Below are 26,288 nucleotides of genomic sequence, written 5' to 3'. Positions count from 1 at the left end.
GTTGCACCGTAGTTTTGTAAGTGATAAGTGTAAGTAACTAACATAAGCCTTCTGTACCATAAGATAATGTGTTTTAAGTTACAGTATTAGCCACCCAGCAGTAAGTAAAGGGTTTGGAAAGATACTATATTCAAGCTAATTTAACACAAGTGTGTGAGAGCGGACAACACGTAACAATGTTCTAGAAGATGCTACTGTTGAATACATGTTAGCAGGACTGTATGTGTGAATATGTGAGACACTGTAAGTATTACAAGTAAAGTCTGTGTATGTTTTTGATTTATATTATTTTAGAATCTGTGTTAATGTGGAATATATTTGAAATCATTTGAATTTGTTCTCACCATGTTTGTGTAAATTGCGAAATGTTATGATCTGCAATGGCGCAGCTCAGAATAAAACTAGCTCTGGCCTGAGCATGACGCTAACGTTGGTCCTCTCTCTATTAATCCTTAGTTAGGTCTATTAGCTACACAGTGCTTCCTAGCCTGTGTAACCTTTGCTGCTGGTCCAGATTTCCCCTAGGTCTGGTGCCGGTAACATATAAAGTCTTAATATCCCAATGTACTAGTAACTACAGCTGTCAAACAAATGCAGTGGAGTAAAAAATACTTGGAATATCTTGAATTTAAAGTGTGAAGTAGCAGAAAATGGAAATACTTGTACTTAATGCAATGAGGCAACAAGGGTCATATAGCAAGTGTGATGAAGTGAAGCTGATGATCACTAAATGATGTCACTGTTTGTTGAACATCTCACTGAACTGCACTGAATTATTTTATTTTGACGGAGAGCTTCTATTTTAACCGGCACAGCTTTTCGAGCCTTTATGGTACTCGTTCAGCGGTCCAGGAAACACACCGACCAATTACGTGCGTTGTAAATATTCTCACGTGATGCTGCTCAGCCAATCAAATATGTGTATTCTGATAAACTTTCCGACTCAGTGAGATTCATACACGGGACAGACGGGTGAGAGATCGAGTAGTCAGAAAATTAGTGTTGCGAGAGTCAGAGAAGTTATTTCACATGACGTTCTCCAAAAAGAGGAATGTGTTCAGCGAGACCAGATTAACCGAGAATGAACAGACTCTTATATGTTAATTCTTCCCACGGGCAGTTCAAAACCAGGATGTCTCATATGTTCAGAGACTGTGGCGATTAATATAAGCGGCAATGTGAAGCTCCACTACGTGACAAAGAACAACTCTTTTGAGCAAACTTACCCACTCAATATGATCAGAATCCTAACACAGTAAGTCACTGTCCAACAAAGATGTTAACAGAGAGGAAAAGAGCTGAAACAAGTGGTTTACTACACAGATAAAGTCCCTAAACACAAATCTCTCCTTTTTAGAAGATAAGAATATAATATTGTGGCTTTTTAGGGTGACATCACTTCACACCTGAATTAAACGTAAAGCTTCAAGTGAATTCAGTTCAGTTCATTTTTCTAAAATGAAGTACTTGACTTTAAGATGCACATTTTTAAAAAAGCTTTCTGTTCTGTATTTTATTTTTTTATCCAGCCCTTATTTTACTTGAAATGAGAGATAATTTAAATATTATTAGAGTATGTATGTGTATGTATGTATTATAACTCATCCAGTTCAATTTGAAAACTGACAATAAATATTGTTGAGATATTATTCAATTAAACTTTCTTTATTTGATTTCACAGTCAGTTGTTGACTCCGTACAGATGTTAATACAACTGTTGGCGACTTCAATATATATGGGAAATCATAGCGCAAGTTAGTCATTATTGTGATGTTCCGGACCTTAGCGTGAGGAAATTCTCAGAATAAAACTAGCTCTGGCCTGAGCATGATGCTAACGTTGGTCCTTTCTCTATTAATCCACAAGTACTGTAAAACTTGTTTTTTGGTCCTTAACTTGGTTTATGATCGAATGTAAATGCAGTAGTAAATGTTCTGTAATGTTTTAACATGATTTGGAGATGTGTGAAATGCAGTTTGCTGTATTTTGTAGCTAATTGTTCCGACAAACATTGTAATGCTACCTAGCTAACGTTACTTCTGTCGGTGAACTTCAGTGTTGCACCGTAGTTTTGTAAGTGATACGTGTAAGTAACTAACATAAGCCTTCTGTACCATAAGACAATGTGTTTTAAGTTACAGTATTAGCCACCCAGCAGTAAGTAAAGGGTTTGGAAAGATACTATATTCAAGCTAATTTAACACAAGTGTGTGAGAGCGGACAACACGTAACAATGTTCTAGAAGATGCTACTGTTGAATACATGTTAGCAGAACTGTATCTGTGAATATGTGAGACACTGTAAGTATTACAAGTAAAATACATATTTATGTTGTTATGTTATGATATTTGAGTAAATATACCACTAAATTATTTCACTGTTTGTTAAACATCTCACTGAACTGCACCGTACATGTGTCCTATAGTTCTATATATAGTTCTCGTAGCTCGAGAAGACGTTAATTGAGAGTAACATGTACCTGTAATATTTACTTATCTTGATCCCATTCGTGTGCTGAGGTCTGTCAAATAGTATCAGTATAAACACTATTGGAAAAACAATGGATACATTCTACACCAGGGGTATTCAATTAAAATTCCGAAAGGTCCAGATTGAGAAAATCTCCTCGTGCACAGGTCCGGAACATTACAATAATATCTAACTTGCGCTATTTAGTGTCATATATATATATTTAAGAAGCCTACAAACAAATGCATATGTAATATCCATATATAACAGTGAAACACTGACAGGGATCATGTTTCTGATAAAGTAGTACTTTTATTACTTCTGTTTGTAGTAATAAAATATTACATCATATGCAGATGATGTGTTTTTGTCAGAAGGACGTTCAATGTCTGCAGGATAACTTGTCATTGCATGAAAATGCCTCATCTGCGCGGGTGACCTGGGTCAAGAGTGAAGCGTTGTTGGTGGGACGGTGGAGGGGCCGGGCAGCGCCCCGTCTGCCTGGTGGACCTGAGTGGGGGAAAGAGGGAATGAAAGTCCTGGGAGTTTTTTGGGGCAACGAGGGCTTTCAAGCAAAGAACTGGGAGGAAGTGAAGGAGGAAGTGTGCGCTCGGTTGTCTAAATGAAAATGGTTGCTACTCCAGTTGTCGTACAGGGGAAGAGTTCTGGTTGCCAATAATTTAGTTGAGTCAACTCTTCGGCACAAACGTATTGCTCTGACGCCACCGAGAGGCCTAATAGAGGACGTCCAGAGAGCCATCGTAGACTGGCACTGGGTCCGGGCAGCAGCTCTGTACCTGCCTGTTGATGAAGGAGGGTCTTGATTTTTTTTAAAGTGTTGTAAAACATGTAGGCAGTGCAGAACACAAGTAGTTCATCTTGACATCACTTCTTCTCCACAGTGATTGACATCCAGTCCTAAATTGCCTCCTTTAGACTGAGGACAGCTCAAAGACTGCTTCACAACTGTGGACCAAGCTGGCTCGACACAGCTCGGCTGCTGCTGAGGAGAGCTGGGCGGTTGGGCTACGACAAGCAGCTGTTCCTCCTGCAACCAGAGAACTTGGACCTTACTGGACTAACATCTTTCTACAGCTCTGTGGATAACCCAGAGAGAGTTTGCCGCAAACCGAAGTCTGTGTGACCAGTGGCATGACGGCTTTGAGTGCAGTTTCCCCTCTCTGTTCACCCCCCCCTCCCTGTGGGAGAGTGGCAGTCACTTTTAAAACACTGCATCTGGACAAGTTTCAGGATGCATGAAAAAAAGCCGTCTACCACACCTGCGTCAAGGTTGTGAACTTGCGCTCTTTGGCAGGGATGGAGTCGTCGAGGTGGACTGAGTTCTTTGGTCCAGATGTTTCCTCGTAAGGCAGCTGGCGGTCTCTGTACAAGCTGCCTGGGTTGTACACGGGGCAATAGCTACAAACAGATACAGCGCGCACCTTGATCTGGAGCTGGGGGAGGGGTGTTTATGTTGTTCTCAGGCGAGGACCCTGAACAAACAGATGTACAAGATCTTCACTCTGTCAGCACTTTTAAAAAGGTGGTTTCAGGTTCTTGGGCGTGGGGGGGGGGGGGGGGGGGGGGGGTCTTGGTTTGTTCATCTTTGGTCCGAAATACTCTGCTAAGAGGAAAACGGTACACACTTTGGTGAACCTTTTCTCATCTCCTCCTCTCTACCTCCTCTCCATCTCCTCTCCTCTCTAAAAAAAACAAATACAGACAACAGTAAGTAGAGTTAAAATCTTCACAGAATAAAGGTGAACATATAAATTATGCAGCTGTATAGAAAGAAATAAAAATGAATATTTACCTTTTAAATGAGAGGGTTTACACTCGCCCTCCACCTCCCCACCTCTCTCTTCCTCTCCTCTCCTCTCCCTAAAAGAGAAATGGAACACAGGTTATAGAGTTATAGTTAAAAAATCAGATGAACAGATTATTTATTTATCACAACATCAATTTTGATAAGAAATAAAATGATACTTACCTCTTCCTTAGAAGGATTCACACTTGCCCTCCACCACCCCATCTCCTCCTCTCCATCTCCTCTCCTCCTTCTCTCTCTAAAAAAACCCAAATACAAACAGTAAGTAAAATCTTCACAGAATAAAGGTGAACATATAAATTATGCAGCTGTATCAGAAAAAAATATAAATTAATATTTACCTTTTATTTGAGAGGGTTCATACTCACCTCCACCTCCTCTCTCCACCTCCTCTCTCCTCCTCTCCTCCTCTCCTCTCCTCGTCACTGAGGACTCTTGTCGGACTAAGGGTGGGCATCAACAGACATGTGAACCCCCTTGATATGCTGTGGACATCCTATTAATTCTCTACACAGAGGAGCTTCCCTGGGGGGTCGAAACACGTTGGAGGTTCACGCTATCCCCCCCAGACCACTCTCTGTGTGCAGACACCCTGCCTGAGTCTCTGTGCAGTGACAAGGAGAACCTTCTCAACAGAGCATGCTCCTAAAATCTAATACAACTTAATACTTTTATACAACTTAATACGTATATCTAATACAACTTAAACAATTCAACACAATCATTTCAGTCTAAATAAGTCATCTCAAAGTCAGCTAAATTCAGTTCAAATGAATAAAGGTGCTTACCAGGGTTGCGGTGCTGAACATTACCTGGAGGTTCAGGGCCTCTGTTGCACCGCCAGCTGTCGAACTGGTCTCTCCTCTCCAGATAAAGACTCACGTTCCTCGCCCACTCCGGCCCAGGGTGGTCCCATAACGGGCGACGCTGACCGGGACTTACCTTTACAGGCTCACCGGGTCCCTGAGGGAGTTTAGGTGTACTTACCTTTACAGGCTCACCGGGTCCCTGAGGGAGTTTAGGTGTACTTACCTTAACAGGCTCACCGGGTCCCTGAGGGAGTTTAGGTGTACTTACCTTTACAGGCTCACCGGGTCCCTGAGGGAGTTTAGGTGGACTTACCTGAATAGATCCACCTTGTTCCTGGTGCTTCACAATGCCTGGAGGTCCAGGGGCCTTGTGGCACCACCAGCTGTTAAACTGGTTCCTCCACTCCGGATTCAGCCTCCTGTTCTTTCGACTTACCTTTACAGGCTCACCGGGTCCCTCAGGGTACCTTCTTTTGCCTCGCCTTTGGGGTGAGCTTGGGGGGATGCTACGAAGGACCCCAGTAACCGTGCTGCCAGGGTCGTAGTCAGGTGGGGGTCCAGGTGGGGGTCCAGGTGAGGTGCCGATCTGGGAGGCGGGTCCTCTGATCCTGAGGATGGTCCGTGAGACTCCGGGCCGGTTAGGGTCCGGGATCTGGACGCTGCTGTACGCGATCCGTCGGGCCATCTGAGGGTAAAAACACACACAACCCTCAGACCACTGACGCACATCATGGTACTTTCTCACATCACATATCACACTAAAAGGATCAGTAGCACAAAGCAGTATGACTAGACAGAAAGTAGATGTCATACAATAAACTATACGCTATAACTTCACTCTCTGCTCATCGTGTTAATGTTCAGGGCACGAGGACATAAAAGTGACACGTTTTTGAGCGAGGTTTGGTGTAAAATAGTCTTCCTCATATATGAAAAACATCACGAGTATGTAGGAAACGTGTGAATTGTGAACACGTTGAAATAATACGGATTAAATATATTGTCATGCGTGAAGAAGTTGTATAAATATATAGAAACAATATTTGTATTAGCATTTCTCAGTGTGTGCTAGCTTAATGCTATACGGTCGGGTCAAAACAGCTAACGTTAGCTAACAAAACAAAAGCGTTGGTTTAAATTAGACCAAAACGTGTTTAAACTTGGTCACAAAAGTCAACCCTAGTGGATGAATTTACACTGATAATTGAAAATATTACCAATATTAGCATACATATTGGTGTATTTTGGGGATTCACAGTCTCAATGGTAAAATGCATTGAAGACCATAGGGGTTTAGAAAGTGTATAAATCTCACTTCTTTGCAGCAAATAGTTCTCACAACTTGACAGTAGGTCACAAGTAGAGTTCCTGATGCAATTAAAATCACAGTTTGAAGGTTTCTTTTGAGAGATTTCGTCGAGTGAAGGTAGATATTTCTGCTTTTCTGACTGACTGAACTTTCGTTTCTGGATATACGAGTGAATTTTGAAAAGATGCGCATTTTGGTAGACATGGTAACAACAGAACGTTCAGGTCCCTGCTGAGAACAGGTCTTACCTCAGAGTCTCCATCAGGTCCGGATCAACAGTCCTCCGCTGCACAAACAGACTGCTCATGAGGAATATCCTTATGGACATAAGCCAAAATATTAAAGCTAGCTTTAGACTCACGGTCTCCTGTCACGTTTGGGAGTCACGTGACCTGCAACCATACTATGGTATGTCTTATAGCATGTAAAAAGATGCAATAAAGTATATTATGTGGAAAAAAGTCATGAAACGGTAATAGTATAGCATGTCCAAAAAGTCATAGTATAGTATGACAAAAAAATGTATAAACAAGTCATAGTACAGTATGTCAGAAAAATCATAAAAAATAAATAAACATTTGGAAAAAGTGATAGTATAGCATGTCACAAAAAGTAAAAAAAAGTAATAGTATATCGTGTAGAATACGATATACCATGGGTCACCAATAGGCGGACCGCAGTCCGGATCCGGACCAAGACGCCGTTGTATCCGGACCCAGGTCCTAAAACCGATAAAACCGGCGCAGCTTTTTCAGCCTTTACGGCACTTGTTCAGCGTCGCAAATCACATCACGTGATGCAGCTCAGCCAATCAAATATGGGTATTCTGACAAGTTTCCTGATTCGAGTGAGATGTAAACACACGGGAGAGACGAGGAGAACGATGAGTAGGAGAATAATTACGTGAGTCAGAGAAGTTATTTCACATGACGTTCTCCAAAGAGAGAAAAGTGTTCAGAGAGACCAGAGTCTTTAACCAAGAATGAACAGACTCGTATTGGTTAATTCTTCCCACGTCAGTTTAAAACCAGTATGTCTCACATGTTCAGAGACCATAACGATTATTAAAAGCCACTCACATCTGAAATGAAGGCACAGAAAATAAGCCTAAGAGTCCAGTATAATCAGAATCCTAACACTTTAATTCACTGTCCAACAATGATGTTAACAGACAGAATAGAGCTGAAACAAGTGGTTTAATAATCACAGACAAAGTCCTGAACACTAATTTCTCTTTTTAGAAGATGAGAAAAATATAATATTGTGGCTTTTTTTATTGACATCACTTCACACCTGAATGACCTGAATTTAAAGCTGCAGGGCAATTCAGTGAAATCCATTTTTCTAAAATGAAGTACTTTATTTTAAGATGCACATTTTTCAAAAGCTTTCTGTTATGTAATTTATTCTTTAATCCATCCCTTATTTTACTTGAAATGAGAAGAACATTTATGTATGTATTATTTATAATCCATCCAGTTAAATTTGAAAACTGAGAATAATAATTGTTAAAATATAATTGATGTGTACTTTCTTTATTTGATTTGACAGTTGTTGACTACACAGAGACGTTACTACTACTAGGCTTCTTGAATATACATATACATATACATAGTGCAAGTTAGATATTATTGTAATGTTCCGGACCTTTGTCCGAGGAGATTTTCTCAATCTGGACCTTTTGGAATTTTAATTGAATACCCCTGCGATATACCTTTCATTGTCAGTCACATTTATTATTATTCTTGATTAGCATATACATCTAAAAATATGGTTACATCTAATTTTCCTCTAAACATAACGCCTGTAATTACAGCCATTGACCAGTAATACTCAAATACAGCCACTAGAAGGAGACAAAGTACGGTCACATTTCGACGCTTTTCTTGAAAGTGGAATTGGGAGGAAATGAACCAACGGAGCAACACATTTAAACTAGGCTGGCTTTGAGGGTCTGTAGTTGTTTTTTTCACAGCCAGAGATTATATGACAGCATAAGAATAACGTAAATGTTAGGATGAGTATTAATTTGCATTTCTGTACCAAATTCAGCTAAACTTTTAAGTCAGGTCACATTTATGGACATAGCCCTTTTATTCTGGAGGATTCTAGCCGGAAGTGTGGTTGTTGTTTCTGTTGGCGCACAGGGGCTAGCGCTGCTAGCACCGCGGGCACAAGCACCTTTGGACAATTGCTAAGCTAACATTTTAAACTTGCTGAAACCATTTGGCGTTACGTTAAAGTCAGGCTCACGTTGGAACAATCATCGTTAGTTGTCACTTTATACCCATGCGACAAAGTTGCTGTCGTGAACGGTATGCCTAATTTATATTTAGGGCTCAGGTTGTATTCTTAGCAGTAGCCTCTGAGCAAAGGTCTGACTGGCAGACATGGAGAATCGGGGGATTGAAGACATGTTTGACTTTCGTCGGTAAGTCGGCTAACGGCAGCTAGCTAATGCTGTCGTTAACTTTCAGCTAACGCTAATTAGCAACACTTGTAAACTTGTTTGTTCATGATATGTTACAGTAAAATGCTGTCGATGACGTGTACCGTGTGCTAGCTATCACTGTAGGCTTCCAAACGAAGGGATACCAAACATTTTATAAACATGCAGCTAACGTTAGCTGGCTAACCTAGCTGTTAGGCGGTGACGTTATCGTACAATTGATAGCTATCGTTTGTTATGCTACATTTTGCAACGCTAATTTCAGTGTACACATTTCACTGACATCAGTTATAGCATTACATGCGCTAACTAGCTACGTTAGCTCGATTAAAGCTACGCGGTCGTTGATCTTAACATTAACGTAACGTTGCTCTCTTCGGATAACTGACAGTGAAGTTTTGTAAAAGACCCAACTTCTTATAAGCGGACACATTGCCACAGCTAGTATTGTACTATTAACGTGTTCACTCCACATACACAGAAGTGGAGTGAACACATTTGCCATAAACGTCCCCTCAGATATGAAAGTTAGAAGTCACATCGGCCTAACGTTTAAATAAATGGGCCATATTTCACATTAAGCAGGTGGGACAGAAGGCCTGAAAATGCAGCAGCGCCGATTTTGGTGTCGGATTTCAGGCCACAGTAGGACCATGTTCATGTCGGGCATGATCTCCGATGTTCTCCGGCACCTCAACGGACACGACAATCACGTAACGTTTGACACGTGTAATAAGCTCGTGGAGAATGAAACTCTCGGACTTTGGTTTGATGCGGAACAGAAACTCACACGAATGCAACAGTGAAGCAGGCGATGCTTATTATTCAGCAGTGAATATTTAACAAACTATTAAAGAGAGAAATGCTCAAAATTAAAATGTCCCGTTAAACTGCACTTGTTGGAGTAGTAATGGTAGTCCAACCGCAGACTTGTGTCAGTGGAGACAGATGTTTAACTGCAGTTTCTCAACAGCGCTGCATTCAACACATAGGGGCAAAACTAGTTTCTGTTGTGATACTATGGTGATATTTTGAAGCTAACCTTGGTGTGGGTGTTTTTAATGGTTTAGTGCTAGTACATAAAGTACTGAAATAAATGCACACACAAATCCACACTTTTTTGTGTTTGCTTCCTATTAAAGTTAGTTCATTCTTTACGTTCCCGTCGGTGAGGTTCAGATGGTCTGTCAAGATCTCACCGGCAGTTACGTTTCACCCTTTTCAGATGTCATCCACTGCGTTAAAACATGTTTTTATCAGACAGATTTTGTTGTTTTCTATGTACAGGGTTCCCAAAGATGCAGTCCTTCTCCTGCTGTTGCTGATTTACTCTCCGGTCGGCATCTGTTTGATGTTGATACGGATCTTTCTCGGTGTTCATGTGTTCTTGGTCAGCTGTGCACTTCCAGAGAGTTTTGTCCGAAGGCAAGTATAACATTTTCTCAGAACATATTTTACTCTCCACTAGTAGTGGTAGCTGTTGTAGTAAACAAGTGTGTCATTAATAATACGCATATTCTAAGTAATATAAAATTGTGTAACAATAATAATTGAGGTAGAAATGAAAAACTGGGAAAACGGGGACAGTTAATGCTGTGAACAGGTGCTGTATATATTGCACACTGTGCAGTTCATTAAGAATAACTGCAGCATGGCTGCCTCTCACAGCTCTGAGTAATGACTGCGTTAAACACAGCCACCCCATAAAATACCATTAGGGCTAGTGGCTGCTCAAAACATTCAGTATGGTATGTGTCGGCTACACAATAACCTCTTCTAAAGGAGTTATTCCCATGTTTAGTTCAAGTTGAGGACTGTAGAACTGAAGAATCGTTACATATAAGTAAACCTGTTGCTGTAGGAGCAGTGATGAACCGTGCATGTGTGTTTTTTTTTGTGAATGTAAGATTACATCCACCTCCATTTTGCCGTTCTCTTAGATTTATTGTGCGGGTTATGTGCTCAGTCCTGGGGATGCATGTGAGACAGAACAACCCTCGCTCCAGAGACCGAAACACCAAGCTGTACATATGCAACCACGTGACGGAGTTCGACCACAACGTCATCAACCTTCTGACCCCCTGCCATACTGTGAGTGTTTGACTGTTAAATGTGCAAAGAAACGCGTTACGTGGGATGTTTAAAACGTTTTAGTCTCCTCGTTCGTAAGAATGCGACATGCCTCCTCCACCACTTTGTTTCAACGCGTATGCTGAAAGCTGCAGTATTTGAATCAAAGCTGTATGTCACAGCGGTGGTAGTCTTAGATTAAGCCCTATGAAGTGACTGTGCTAATGTCTGTAGTTTCTTTGTGCTTCTATTTGTGTTAACTGGTGCAGCTACAAACTTTTTTAAATAGTTTTTCCGTTAAATCCACCGTACATTTGTTTGCAGCATATATTGAATATTATAATGCAGTGGTTCTTAACTTGGGTTCGATGAGTCACTCTCAGGGGTTCGGCAGACACACACACACTGCGGTCAAGTGAGCCGCCGCTTTAAAAATTAATGACCGTCTATTTCTTAAGGTGCGTTCACACCGAGCGCCCCGTTCGGTGTGAACGCAGCATAACGGTACGGTGGCTTGGATAGCCCTACGGTGGCTTGGGTAGCCCAAAAAGCACGGAGAAAGCTAAAACTTATGCTGCGTTCACACCGAACGGGGCGCTCGGTGTGAACGCACCTTAAGGGATAGAGCTTTGGCCCTGGCACTCATTCTGCTCTTTATTTGGCAGCTGTTGTCCTCCGCTATGCTGATATCTACGGGTCTCACTTTGTGCTAACAGTTATATATGCTAGGAAAAGGATGCACATGTACATTCCTAGGGTACTGTACATGTGCATTAAATGTCATTGTGAATGTCAAATGAACCAACTTATATTGGAATTAGTTTAAATAAAAATATTTACAAAATAACTTGAAAACTGACAAAACTGTGGGAGGGTAGTGTTTTTTCTTTATTTTATTTTTTTATGTAATGTGATGTGACGTACCGTATTTTCCGCACTATAGGGCGCACTGGATTATAAGGCGCACTGTCAATGAATGGTCTATTTTCGATCTTTTTTCATATATAAAGCGCACCGGACTATAAGGCGCATTAAGCGAAACAAAACAGTCAGATAAGTCAGTCAGTCAAACTTTATTAAACGTGTTCACAATAACTCTCAAAATGTTTCAGTTATAACACGTAAAATACAACACAATACACCCACTTTTTCAGTTCATTCCTCGTCCACAAATCCCTCAAATTCTTCATCTTCAGTGTCAGAGTTTAACAGTTGGGCGATTACGGCATCCAGCATGCCCGGATCCCTCTCGTCATTATCTGAGTCAGTGTCGTTGCTGTTACCTGGCAGTTCAGTGATGATTCCGGCCTTCGTGAAAGCTCGGACCACAGTTGAGACTGATACCTTAGCCCAGGCATCCACGATCCATTGCCAGATAGTAGCGTAAATCGCCCGGCGCTGTCTCCCTGTCTTGATGAATGTGTGTTCGCCTTCTGTCATCCACTGCTCCCACGAAGCTCGCAGTTTAACTTTGAATGCCCTGTTGACACCAATATCTAGCGGCTGGAGTTCTTTAGTTAATCCACCCGGAATGATGGCACGCTCCGAATTAGTTTACTTCACTTGGTTTTTGACAGCATCGGTGAGATGGGCGCGCACGGAGTCGCAGATCAATAGGGACGGAGATTTGTGGAAAAAGCCATCCGGTCTCTTGACGTAAATTTCTCTCAGCTACTCACTCATCTTTTCCTCGTCCATCCAGCCCTTCGGGTTAGCTTTGATGATGACGCCGGCTTTTCTTTTGGCAAAGTCTTCCTCGTGAAAATGACCATGGGTGGAAGTTTCTGGCCATTAGCCTGGCAACCAAGAACTACAGTGAACGATGACTTCTCGTTCCCTGTGGTGCGTATAGACACCGTTCTGGTCCCTGTTTTCTCCACAGTGCTGTTCACGGGGATATCAAAGGTGAGGGGAACCTCGTCCATGTTGGTGATGTGCTCTGGCCGGATCTTCTTTTCAGTGATCTTGTTTTTGCAGTATGCGTGGAAAGTGGCCAGCTTTTCTTCGTAATCTTTTGGCAGTTGCTGCGAACTCGTGTGCGGATGGAGAGATTACGTCTTTTCATAAAACGAAAGCACCAAGAAGGAACGCCTCGAAAGTCATTGTATTCATGTCCCGTGCTAACGTTATTGCCTTCAGTCGAATAGAGACTGTAGAGACGCTTCTACCTGCTGCTCTCTGTTCAATAACCCACTGTTCAATTTTGTCCTCTAACTGTGGCCATCTCGCTTTGTTCCCTCGGATACTCTGTGTGGTCTTCTTTACTTGGCGCAGGTCATCTTCTTGCTTCCTCCAGTTCCGTACCATTGATTCATTAATGTTGAATTCTCTCGCAGCTGCTCTATTCCCATGTTCTACTGCGTGACTGACAGCCTTGAGTTTGAAGTCCGCATTGTAAGCGTGTCTCTTGACAGGTGCCATTTTGGGGTCCTTATACACACACACACTGTAATATTATGGTGAAGCACAGTATGTATTACTCAGCGACGCTCCTGACTACGGTAGCTGTAATGCTGCAAGCGGTGCGGCTTTGTAGTTTACCAAAGTCGTACTAAAACATTTCGACAGAGCGCCGTGTACCACACAAAATCGCTTCGAGGTCAGTAAGCACAACCAGAATTAATACATATATAAAGCGCTTCGGATTATAAGGCGCACTGTCGTTTTTTGAGAAAATTAAAGGCTTTTAAGTGCGCCCTATAGTGCAGAAAATACGGTGATGTGATGTAGGGTAGAGGGATAAAGGGGAGTAGGGTAGAGGGATAAAGGGGAGTAGGGTAGAGGGATAAAGGGGAGTAGGGTAGAGGGGTGAAGGGGAGTAGGGTAGAGGGATAAAGGGGAGTAGGGTAGAGGGGTCAAGGGGAGTAGGGTAGAGGGATGAAGAGATCTTATACCAGGTGAGCCATGAGGTTTTTTTGTATCTTAATTGGTTCTCATACCTGGAGCTGTCTGTGTCTTAGAAGCCATCAAATCATAGGCAGCGTTTGGATAAGAATAGGATTCCATGTGATCTACCAGGTGAGCCATCGTAACAAAATTATGTTTTAGGGCTTGGCCGGGGGTGATTCTTGTTGCAGCATTTGGATCGAGCAACCGGTGTAAGAGATTTAAAAATTCCTTGAGGTCATCTTTTTCAAGCCAAGTGTTTGCATTTGAGCAGAGCGCTACTGCTTCATCCAAAGTTCCGAGGGTGTCGAAACTCCACTTTGAAATTGGCTGGATACCGGTTGCCTTCTTGTACTCTTTTGATGTCTTTAGTCTCCATCTTGAATTGGGAGAGCCCACCAGTTCCCTCTTGAAATACTGGTTGGTGTTCTTTCCAGCATTCAGCAGGTGGTCTTCTGGCTGACCGAGTAGATGGCAAACAGTCTTCATTACGTTGTATGTTGAATCGTCATTGAAGAGGTACTGGCCAAAAAACAGTTCTGCCAGGACACAGCCCAGTCCCCACATGTCGATGGCTCCAGATATGGGGAGACCCAAGATCACCTCTGGAGCTCTGTATGCACACGGTTGCAGAATCATTCCTTCCCTTACTTCTGAGGCTGGAATAGCCAAACCAAAGTCAATTAATTTCACCCTGAAGGGCTCATCCTGGTGGTTGACGAGCATAACATTGTCAGCTTTCAGGTCTGTGTGAATGATGCCGATATCCTTGAGGGCTTCAAATGCTACAAGTAGCTGACGTGTTATGGGGCGGATTTCATTAATGGTCAGTGGTGCCCGTGTCTGATTCATCAAATCCCAAAGGCTTCTGTCAAGCATCTGGAAGACGATGCAAGCCATGTCTTTAAATATAAAACTGTCTTCAAATCTCACCAAGTTGTTTTTCTCTGGGTCTAGGGTCCTGAGTTGTTTCAGCATTTTCACTTCTGCGACGTGATCTCTTAAGTCTTTGAGGATCTTGATGGCCACAATCTCTTTTGTTTTCAGGTTGACACACTTGGCTACTTTGCCAAAGCCTCCTTCTCCAATGAAGTCCAATACTCTGTATTGTACAGACTTGTTACAGAGTATGACATTCTTTTCTAACTGAATTGGTTCTTGTGGAGTTGGAGGATCACAGTTGTTACAGAGTATGACATTCTTTTCTATCTGAATTGGTTCTTGTGGAGTTGGAGGATCACATTTGAATGCTATGGGGTCTGCGCTCCCATAAATGGAGGGCTCTGTGTTTGAGAATCCATTTCTTGAGTCAGTTGATTCATCACATTCGTATGAATCATATGGGGGAGAGACGACCATCAAATCATAGGCAGCGCTTGGATAAGAATAGGATTCCATGTGATCTACCAGGTGAGCCATCGTAACAAAATTATGTTTTAGGGCTTGGCCGGGGGTGATTCTTGTTGCAGCATTTGGATCGAGCAACCGGTGTAAGAGATTTAAAAATGCCATGAGGTCATCTTTTTCAAGCCAAGTGTTTGCATTTGAGCAGAGCGCTACTGCTTCATCCAAAGTTCCGACGGTGTCGAAACTCCACTTTGAAATTGGCTGGATACCGGTTGCCTCCTGGTACTCTTTTGATGTCTTTAGTCTCCATCTTGAATTGGGAGAGCCCACCAGTTCCCTCTTAAAATACCGGTTGGTGTTCTGTCCAGCATTCAGCAGGTGGTCTTCTGGCTGACCGAGTAGATGGCAAACAGTCTTCATTACGTTGTATGTTGAATTATCACTGAAGAGGTCCTGGCCGAAAAACAGTTCTGCCAGGACACATCCCAGTCCCCACATGTCGATGGCTTCAGATAAGGGGAGGCCCAACGTCACCTCTGGCGCTCTGTATGCACATGGTTGCAGAATTTCATCATCATCATTTACTTCTGAGGCTGGAATAGCCAAACCAAAGTCAATTAATTTCACCCTGAAGGGCTCATCCTGGTGGTTGACGAGCATAACATTGTCAGGTTTCAGGTCTGTGTGAATGATGCCGATATCCTTGAGGGCTTCAAATGCTACAAGTAGCTGACGTGTTATGGGGCGGATTTCATTAAGGGTCAGTGGTGCCCCTCTCTGATTTACCAAATCCCAAAGGCTTCTGTCAAGCATCTGGAAGGCGAGGCAAGCCATGTCTTCAAATATGAAACTGTCTTCGAATCTCACCAAGTTGTTTTTCTCTGGGTCAAGGGTCCTGAGTTGTTCCAGCATTTGGACTTCTGTGTCGTGATCTCTAAAGTCTTTGAGGATCTTGATGGCCGTCGTCTCGGATGTATTTAAATTGATACACTTGAAAATGTTGCCAAAACATCCTTCTCCAATTCTGTCCAAAACAAGGTATTGTACAGACTTGCTGCAAATGATGTCGTGCTTTTTTAGCTGAAAGAGTGCAGGCGCTGACTGCTTGTTCATTTCGTTTTGAGACATCTTTCCTATCAAATACTTCCAAGTAGTATCCAAGTTGAGTAGATTCAGAGAAGCCTGTCCTGCTGTGGGTGTGTGATGAAACTGTCTAGAGAAATAACATAGACTCCTTGAATGTGCCTTGGCATACCATCAAACCCACATATGTCATCAAAGCCTTATGCATTCTAAATTCCGTGGAGGGGGAGGAGCTTGAAAAAATATTCTGTAAGTTTGAGAACCACAAAGTCACATGTGACTCTGCATTCTAAATTCCGTGGAGGGGGAGGAGCTTGAAAAAATATTCTGTAAGTTTGAGAACCACAAAGTCACATGTGACTCTGCATTCTAAATTCCGTGGAGTGGAGAGGAGCTTGAAAAAATATTCTGTTATTTTTCAAAACAACTTGCCCTCATGCCCATCATTTGCAGTCTTTATCAACCACTTTAGGTCAAATTGTAGGAAATGTTGTACTGGTCATAGACATGGGTCAGTGGAATCCAACAGACTTACACATTTCAGGGAGCCTGAAAGCGACATGAAGTCCAACCAACTGCTCCATTAGACTCGATGTTAAATCTGACCACAAATTTTTCAAAGAAAGCAGACGGTACCGGTTTTCAAACCTGCTCTCAAGCTCATTTTTGACCCCACAAACATAATAAAACACCTCACCGCGTTCGGCAGAGTCTTCTCTCTCTGATGATATCAACATGTTGCTGTTTGGACTCTTTGGTTTTAATAGATTTAGATTTACTATGCCCCTTCACCCTGGTGCCAAATCACAATGGTAACCAGTGACGCACACACGCATGCAGCATGTGTGTGTGATAGCTGCCATCATTTCCGATGGTATGTCTCTCAAACAAAGGTGTATACATCTCAAATACAGCTATCGCTCCAGTCATTTCCAAAGGTATGTCATTTGCCCCAATCACCATGGTAAACAGTGACACACGCGCTGCAACTATGTGTTTCTATGAAGCAATAGCTGCTCTCAAGTTCAAGACTGTCCATCACAAAAACAAGATTCAATCCAAGAGTATGAATCTCAAATGAACCTCAATGATACACCTCACTCCTGGTAATATTGTCGTTTATATATTGCAATGTCTTCGGGTAGCAGCAGCCACAAACTGTCTTGCAAAATGTTCTAGTTTTGTCTTTATAATGCCTTTTCAGGACCACCTTGTGAATTGTAGTATCTGTTACAGGCAGTACATTCAAATACATTTAAGCAAGGGTCTGTGATAATTCAATATGATAATTCAGAATTGTATCGTGATGAAATCATATATCAAGAAATAGTGATACACAATTACTTCACCTAAATTGATAATAACGAGCACACACTAACCCAAATGTCTCAGATCAATTCTGAATTGATGAGAATTCTGCTTATTGGAATACCCCAGGATAGTTAAATCAAACTGTGTCAGTGTATAGCTGGACATTTTATTCATTTTTATTTCTATGATTTCACTTAAAACTGTTATGTTAATTTTGCACAAAAGATGTCTCCCAGTCCACTGAAAAATCCATTCTCAGTGTATGCGCACTGGAGGATGTCCACACACACTTTTGAGAGGAAGGGATCTTTTACAATAGAAAATGTAATAATAGACTATGCGATACGCTCTAAACAGAAGGATCACAGCTGCTGGTGCACTAAATGGTTCAACTTTGAGGTATTTTCGTGTCTTTCATGTGAATAGTTTATGTAATTGTAAAACAAAATATGACAGATGTATTAACTATTTTGAAAAACACATTTGATCAAGAAAAGATGAATATAAAAACACAATTACAAAGAAAAGTATTATATTCTTACTGCCCACAAACCAAGACTAATTAATGACTTATCCCCCCCCCCCACACCTCTCCCTCTTCTCTCTAATGTATACAAACATTGGACTGCGGCATCCTTCAAATTCTAACAGTTGTGAACTGGGTACACACTTTAAGATCATCTACATGTCAGTGTTACATTTGAAGCACTGTGAATTCCTCCAGGAACTAAAAGGAGGAAAGTCCATGATGTTGTGTATGTGAGCTTCAATGGCTGCAGATGAAACGGAGGAGACGGTGTTCCCACTGGTCCGTGAAGCATGAAAGTCTTACACGCATAGTGACCCGGCCATCTTTCTGTCTCATCATTGACTTTTTGTGTTGTTTAACCAGTGCAAAAGAAATGGTATTTCACTGTTCAACACAGTAATTGCAGTGTAAGGTGAGTTTGCTCTTTGTCTTTCTGCTCCTTAGCCCCAGTTGGAGGGCTCCACAGGCTTTGTGTGTTGGGCCAGAGGCTTCATGGAAATCCATTCAGCGTCTGGCCAAGAAGCAATGGGAGAGTCTCTTCAGAGGTACTGCTCCACTGAAGGCACCCCTCCTTTGCTTCTGTTCCCTGAAGACGACACCACAAACGGCCGTGCCGGCCTGCTGAAGTTCAGGTTCGAGCTAACATTTCTGTTGCAGGATCCATCTACTCAGTGTTTGATTCATGTCACTGAGGAAGACACCGTGAAAATGTAACATTTTCCCAACAAACTCTCCTTTCGCTCTCTTGTTTATGGCTGTTTGTAGTTGTCCTACGGCACAGCAGTGAAGCAGTAACTGGGATCTATCAGTATTTGCAAATGGAGACAGTGTTTTGGCCTCATACTCATGACTTTGGATGAAGAAAGTGATTTAAATTATCATTCGTCTTCCGTGGCACTTGGAGATAGAGATGAATTACTTTGGCGGTTGTTTCCCCTCACACATTACTCTAGAGTTCAATGGCAGATCAGTGTAAAGAAGTAAAAACAGCTGCAGAATCAAGCGTACTATATCTTCAGAGATGCACTGAAACCCAATACAACAGGGAGGAGCTCTTCATAATACTATTAGAAACCATATTGTAATGCTTTGTTTGCAGAGTTATGAATTTCAGTTTACTTAAAGGACTAAATCTGATTTTAAAATCACACTCGCCAACAGTTAACTGGCTGTTTTCCTCATGATTATCAATGTGACTTTATTCATATTTTCAAATATTCAAACATTCTGCTCGTGTTCACAGCATAGAGCCTCAACAACTAACATACTAAATGTGTGTTTTCCCTCTCAGTTCCTGGCCTTTCTCACTGACTGATTCCATTCAACCTGTGGCCTTACGGGTGACCAGACCATTGATTGCTTTGGTAAAGTCCTATGCACTCACATTTACAACATAGAGTTTAGGGATAAGATACCAGAATGAGAGGGATGCCTTAACAACAATGTTTTTCTGTGTATTTACAGCATTCTCTGTTTGAATCTTGAATACTGTCAGACAGATTTCTTAATGTGGTTAGTAATGACGTATAAACCATGTAACATGCCCGAAACATTACAGAGGCAGGAAATCAATGGGGTAAAATATGTTTGGGTCACCGGGACTTGTACCACGTTCTCCCGGTGACTGTGCGTGCGTAGTTAAATGTAGGGCGTGTCAAACTCCGCTGTGATATGACGGTGTGATTGATCGGGCTGTATCTTGTCTGTCCACAGAGCACACCGGAGTCAAGCTGGCTGATGGAGCTCTTATGGACATTTTTTGTTCCATGTACAGTGTATCATGTAAGGTACTAAATAATTTGTATCAATTTTTCTATCAGCAATTGCTTTTTCAAAGTGGAATCCTGATATTGTGCGCCTGAATGATCATTGATAGTCCAATAGTTTAGTTTGTGTCCCGTGTAGCTGAGGTCGTTTTGTGGAGACGTGCGTTGTGTAACTAAACTATTTCCACTGAGACCAAAAAGACAAAAGCTGATGAAAAACACAACTACCAACCCCAAGCTCCTCTTCTCTGGACAGTAATGATGATTCACGAGCATGAGTTTCAAATGCTTTTAACACTAAATTACTTTTGTGAGTAATCGTTTAGTGCTCGGAGTTCCAAATTCAGTTTTTAAATTGATTTTGAACATTTCTGTTGGTTTTTTTACTTCTCTCTTCAAATTTGACACAAACATTCACTTGGACTGATTTTAAAATGTGGTGGTCAAAGGTCACTGCACCTCACAAAACATATCCGTATGCTAATTATGAAGTGATGACATTTTGGACAAACATTGATGCAAACTGCAACTCGACTGGTTGGCGGAGGCCAAAACATCGCACGGCAGTAACTCCAGCTTGTTTTTTCATTTCCATCCCAGTTGGCTCCCGTCAGTATCCAGACAAGATGGCGAGTCCATGCAGGAGTTCGCCAACAAAGTCCAGGAGGTAAAAGCAATGTTTGCCAGTAGAGTGGATTCTTAAAGGGTTCCATTCGTAACCGCAAGAACAAATAGTTCTTCGTTTAGGCAATTTTCCAATTTCCTGACTTTAGCAAATAGTTTCCTCTTTTCTTGCCTTTGTGCTGCAGTTGTATGCTAAAGGTGGGTCCTATGTGTGTCTTTTAATTTCAGCTATTGGCGGGTGAACTCGGCTTGGTCTCCACCAAGATCACTAAAGCTGATAAAGCCGAGCACATCAAACGTAAAAGGCACATCGTACCACAAACGTCCACAAGTAAGACGTGTTCATAAACACACAAAACACCGGATTCTCTACGCTCATGGATCCGGCTGGTTGTCTTTGAGTTTTTTTATGGGTCTGGTGACAGCGGTTCTTTCCCCTTACCCTAGGTGTCAGACCTGGCTCTATTGGCCTCGGTTTCATGGTCCAGAGTTTGGGCACCGATGACCACAGGATTGCTAAGATGGCCCAACAGGTGAAGGACGTGCTGCCTCATGTCCCGCTGAATGTCATCGCCAAGGACTTAGGTAGAGCCACTATTTCAGTGCAAGTCCTTATCGTTAACGGACCCTTCAAAAACGTGAAGATGGTTTGAATTGCCAGGTCTTTATGGTTGTCTCTTGATTGTGTACAGCAAAAACCAACTGTGTTGACACCACCATAACAAATCTGCTGGAGAACAAGGAGGACAGTCCAATGGAAGCAACCGGAACGTCGACTTTCGGGTCTTCTGGGAACAGCTCCTATTCCTCTGGTCCGGCTCCCACCATAACGGTTCGACAACGCCACACGCCGCTAACTGAGCAATTGATCATTTAGGATCCGTTTTATTCATATATGTAAATGTACGCAGTTCATATTCACTAGAATGGTGCTGGGGAAATTGCATAGAAACAACGTAATACTGGGCATTCTATTTCAGCTACTTCATCTTGTGCAAGATTGATTGATTTGTCCTCAAATGAAATCCATCTCGCTCGTTGTTTTTCTTCAGTGAAATAATAATTCCATTTTCATCCACAGCCTGCTGCCAAGTCTTTTGGGAGGTCACCAGTTGACAGACATTTGTCTCTCCAAGAGAGAAAAGAAGCGCTCTATAATTTTGCAAGAAGGTGAGTGTTTTTCTGCCATTAGCAATGTTCCGTCATACAACAGATTATTGTATTATTTTGCTAGAAGAGCATCATTTTTGTTACTATTGCAGCAGATATGGCAAACCGGCCAGCCTTACACGGTGGAATGAAGTCTTGCAATAATCCCTCAGCTGTTGTTTCAATCAAATATTTCTGGATTCACTGAAAGTACTTCATGTCTGCTCAGGTCACGTTAATAAGACGCCTCAGAGAAAAGCCCAAGCTGCTTCATTATGCACTACGTCTTGCAGTTGTGCAGAACAGTTTTGCAATATTCATTTGCTTTGAATTCATTTCTAGGGTCAATGTCTGTCGCTCAGTTCTGATTCTGAGCAGCGTTGAAGCTGCTGCAGACAGAAATCTTATGTAAAAATACTCGTCTTCACTAAACGAGACCCTACAGACTCTCTGAAACAGCAATGAAGCAGAAGATCATTGAAGGGGTTCAATCCTAGTGACAAACCCTCAGAGTCCTTATTTAGCTCTGCAGCTCAACGGAGTGTTTTGGCATCTTTCAGCTCGTTGTTTTTGTTTTCTCTCTCACCACCCGGAGAGAACTGCTTGGAAAAGTTAAGATCATTGAAATGTATATTCCCAGTGGGCCTCAGTGCTGGTGCTTCATTGATACTCTCAGTATTCATGTTCAAATATTGGACAAACTGAAACTCCAGGACAAACATAATTTGGATTTAGTTTATATTTAAGCTAAAAAACATCCTTTTTGGCCCATTTGGCTAGCTTCTACCGTAGAGTTTGACCATAAGGCTCATTTAACTTTGGTCCAGAAAGTAAAAAGTGACGATATTATGTTTTCCCTCTTCTAGACGCTACATTGAAAAACACGAACTGGATGAAGAAGACAGTCACTGAACACACTTTGGGTCAAGCTATCACTGAAAACATCCGAGAGAAGCGTATTCTACCTGCACAGCTGTCTAATTTAAATGGTGATTTTCTATACCGTCTACTGGTTCTGTTGCAAAACAGATTTAGTTAATTGCAGATGATGGAGGGGAGCATTCAGAACATGTATATGTTGATGGAATGGTGATTATGCATGTTTAATTCTTCATTCTGGCTGATACATCATTTTGATAACAATTTGTATTACGATCCACTGACTGTGAATCATCTATTTATTTTTATAATGTCCAGAGTCGTTGATGAAAATAAAGTTCAGCTTGACCGTAACACATGTGTCACTGGTGTTGTTTCAATTACATTACATTACATTACAGTCATTTAGCAGACGCTTTTATCCAAAGCGACTTACAATAAGTGTATTCAACATCGGTATTCAAGAGAACTACTAGTCACCAGAAGTCATAAGTGCATATCCTTTGCTAAACAAGTATCTAAGAGCATAAACCAGGGCAAACATACAGTGCAGAAACAAACATACAATAAGTGCAACGAACTAATACAGTTGAGTGTCGACTCAAATGACAACAGGCTTGGGGGGACGGGGGAATATGAAGTAATGTTTTTTTGAAATATTCTTCATTTACATTTACCTCTTCAGAACATTAGGACTTTTGGAGATGTATTAAAAGTAAAATGTTAACTTGACTAAACAATTACAATATGTATGCTACAGTGAAGTATATGAATGTATTAATAGTTATACCACTATAAATACAAAAGAAAAATGGAAACAATCTCATATTTATTCAAATAACACAACACAATAGTGTACAAGACTTAAAATAAAATTGTTGTAGGCCTTGAATGCAGCACAGATCAAAAACTATTCACATTACAGATTCCAAATGTGTAAGAAGTGAACCAACTAACTATTATATTATTGTACATTGTTTATTAGGTGGGATATGTTATATCTATATAATCTACTTATTTCGGTTGCTGCCAAAACGGTACAGGTCTACATGGTACTAAGAGTGTGTGTGTGTGTGTGTGTTTGTGTGTTTGTATGTGTGTGTGTGGGGCCTCTGAGATCAGCACTTTGTCGACAGACTCGACCCTATGCATCATGGGATAAATCACGCCTTCAGGAGGCCTCAGCTAATGTCAGTGACTCCTTTAATTAAACATAGGTAAATGGATAACTAATCAGACATTCATTGTTGGATTTATTAGTTTTATAAAGTCTCAAAAACACTGTTGTTCCATGCCGGATTACCAAACCTCTAACAGGGACACCAAATGGAAAAATACAACAGTGATGCAGTGCGGGGTAATTTAAAGTGATTCGCATACTTTGATGGGCCTGTCGTACATTATTGCGTCATTCTAATTTACAGAAAGAAGAGATTATTGTGAAAGAAACTGAGAAGGAACATCGCGTTTTATTTTGCTTTTGTTCTAGTTTTCCTGCTGGTGAAAATCAGCCGACCTGCGGATGACCGTTTATCAAAAGCGGCAAGTGTACAGGCCTTGGTACTACATGAACAACATCAGGAGAGAATGAAATAGTGGCAGGAGGGCAACAACAGCTGATATTAACACAATACTAACCATTAATGTGTGGCGCGCTACGTTTTTCGAAGCTATACTTCCGCGCGCCTTTTGTTTATTTATATATATATATATATTAAAGAAAAAATTTAATTAATAAAAATAAGTTTTTATTTTTATTTAAAATTTCTTTTATTTTTCCCTTTTAATCAGAATCCAAGTTTTAATCACAAGTATGGTTTACAAATGAACAGAGGCTCTCCGTCCGGGACGGACAGGGGTTGACCAAGGATCTTTCGGAGTGTCTGCATGCACCCTTACTCGGATCCTCAGCGCGAGGGACAGAATCCCCGTCTGCCCTCAGGGTGAACAGGGATCAACGGGGCTCTTGTCCCGAGGTCCGGTCTCCCCCGGTGAGTGGCTCCTGTGCCGCAGGGGCGCGACGAGAAGGGGGAGGCGGGCCGGAGCCCCTCTGATTTACCTCTATATTATTCCACTCAACTGACCTAAGTTTTATCGTTGGCCTCTGTTTTGGACTGATTAGTTAAGAGAATCCCCGACGGGATGTCGCTTTCACCACAAAGTAATAAATCACCAATATGAACCTTTTAACCTTTGTGCAAAGTTATTTGATCTCGCCAGTTAGTTACCTTAAGTTAACAATGAGCATCTGGTCTACGATCAACTTCTCAATTTTAATCTCAACAGTCAACTGTCCTTTTAGAAATTCTTAATATTTTTCCCGGTGCTCATAAAGTAGAAGCCGTTCTTAATTTATTACCCCCTGGATCAGAGCCTAACAGATATTAAGCTTTAGCAGGTATCCTACTTTTCTAGAAACAGGTGTATGTGGTATGTGCTGAAGGAGCAATCAGTCGTGTGGCCGTACATGGATCCTTGCTTACCTGCAGGGGTTGGTCTCGTCCCCGAAGAGGTGTCCCCTCTCCCGGAGGCTGGAGGTCACCGATGGGATGGAAAAAGAATCTTTGACGAAGCGCTAAAAGTTTACTTATTTATTTTCTGCCAATTACAAGTTTCCTATTTAGGTCCCAATGCATACAAAAATGATAACAAATAAGGTAAAGAACAAAATTGAAAAGACTGAAAAACCTCTGACACTCAGTGAGATACGGAGTTTACAAAAAGTCCTGAGAAAAGAATAAGGCTTATGCCTTCAAAAGACTATATGTCTACCTTCCCTACTAGTGCCTCGAACATTTAAAAATCGAGATTTTTTATACTCTCAAGAGGGGGATTTGTTGTCCCCCTCCTTTCTATCTTAGGGCCAGATCCTCTTTTGGCAGTTGCCGTTTGACAGCCGTCTTGTGATTTGACGAATGCCTCACACTGCACCTGCCCTTGGTCTGAACCCTGACTTCCTCGTATTCTTTGTAATCAGGTCACATTATCTTCATCCCTGTACCCAGGACTTCTTGCACCCCCCTTTCTCCCTCGTGATAACTTCTACACAAACATATGTTTAACAGTGTTCAGGGTATGACATTAATCCATTTCACTCATAAAAGATCAAGAAAGGACAACATCATAAAAGCATAATATCAGTCATAATACAACTCATAATGCAAAATCATAATACAGTTTGTTGCCCAGCCTTTGATTAACATAATCGGGTATTCTTGTTATATGTACTCTCTTGCCTAACTGGCGCACGTTCCCTTAATGGGTTCGGGCCTACATGTTGAAGCCTCTATGGATGTACTATTAATCATCCTAAATATTGATCGAGCAATCCTAACACAGTGGTCCTTTTTGATATGTGTCATGTTGGTGGGTGTGTGGGTGTATGTGTGGGTGCATATGTGCTGAGTGTGCGTTTGTCAGGTGGTGTGTGTGTGTGTGTGTGATCGGCCCCCCTGATAAGAGGAACTGGGACATGGGGCCCAGTCAATGTGCTAGAGGAGCTTCACCCTCAGACATGAACCCGTAAGCAAAAACCCAAGGACCATCTGTGTCCTCCTTGCATTAAGCAGAACTAAATTCGCTCAGGCAGCCGTTTTTCGGCTGGCGCAGTCTTACGAAAACCCCAAGGGTCAAACCCTGAGGCCTTCACAGTTACATTTTTTGTTTTTAGTAGTCATTTTCTTTTACTGTTTTCTGCTAAGCAGCTTGTATGGTGTCTTTAGTACCACACGGCCCTGGCAGTCCGGGGAGAAGCCACTCTCAAATTCGCAGATACTTCAC

General features: G+C 41.7%; 1 protein-coding gene and 1 long non-coding RNA gene across 2 annotated transcripts; one reads left to right on the top strand and one right to left on the bottom strand.

Annotated features, from left to right (window-relative positions):
- Positions 1-5,694: 5,694 nt before the first annotated feature.
- On the bottom strand, positions 5,695-25,007 carry LOC306701726. The gene is made up of 3 exons (XR_013767245.1): positions 24,992-25,007; positions 6,664-6,701; positions 5,695-5,791 (listed from the first exon to the last, which is right to left on the bottom strand). It is a non-coding gene; the product is annotated as an uncharacterized lncRNA (long non-coding RNA).
- aup1 (AUP1 lipid droplet regulating VLDL assembly factor) lies at positions 8,563-22,862 on the top strand. Its single transcript, XM_079167458.1, has 12 exons — positions 8,563-8,846; positions 10,152-10,289; positions 10,805-10,955; positions 18,535-18,722; positions 19,382-19,454; positions 19,804-19,877; positions 20,457-20,523; positions 20,709-20,811; positions 20,928-21,065; positions 21,173-21,312; positions 21,562-21,650; positions 22,496-22,862. Exons 1-12 carry the CDS (start codon positions 8,806-8,808, stop codon positions 22,539-22,541), a joined length of 1,248 nt encoding a protein of 415 aa, XP_079023584.1. The 5' UTR covers positions 8,563-8,805; the 3' UTR covers positions 22,542-22,862.
- Positions 25,008-26,288: the final 1,281 nt, after the last annotated feature.

Source organism: Pholis gunnellus (assembly GCF_910591455.1).
Source record: "Pholis gunnellus genome assembly, chromosome: 10".
NCBI classification, from domain to species: domain Eukaryota; kingdom Metazoa; phylum Chordata; class Actinopteri; order Perciformes; family Pholidae; genus Pholis; species Pholis gunnellus.
The sequence above is the reverse complement of the archived record's forward strand: the minus strand, read 5'-3'. Positions and strand labels throughout refer to the sequence as shown.

Bases quoted from the DNA above. Each gene is read 5' to 3' on its own strand.
- aup1 (XM_079167458.1), top strand. From the start codon at position 8,806: ATGGAGAATCGGGGGATTGAAGACATGTTTGACTTTCGTCG. The intron at 19,455-19,803 runs GTAAAGTCCTAT...GTCTGTCCACAG, and splicing joins CCAGACCATTGATTGCTTTG to AGCACACCGGAGTCAAGCTG. The intron at 20,812-20,927 runs GTAAGACGTGTT...CCCTTACCCTAG, and splicing joins CGTACCACAAACGTCCACAA to GTGTCAGACCTGGCTCTATT.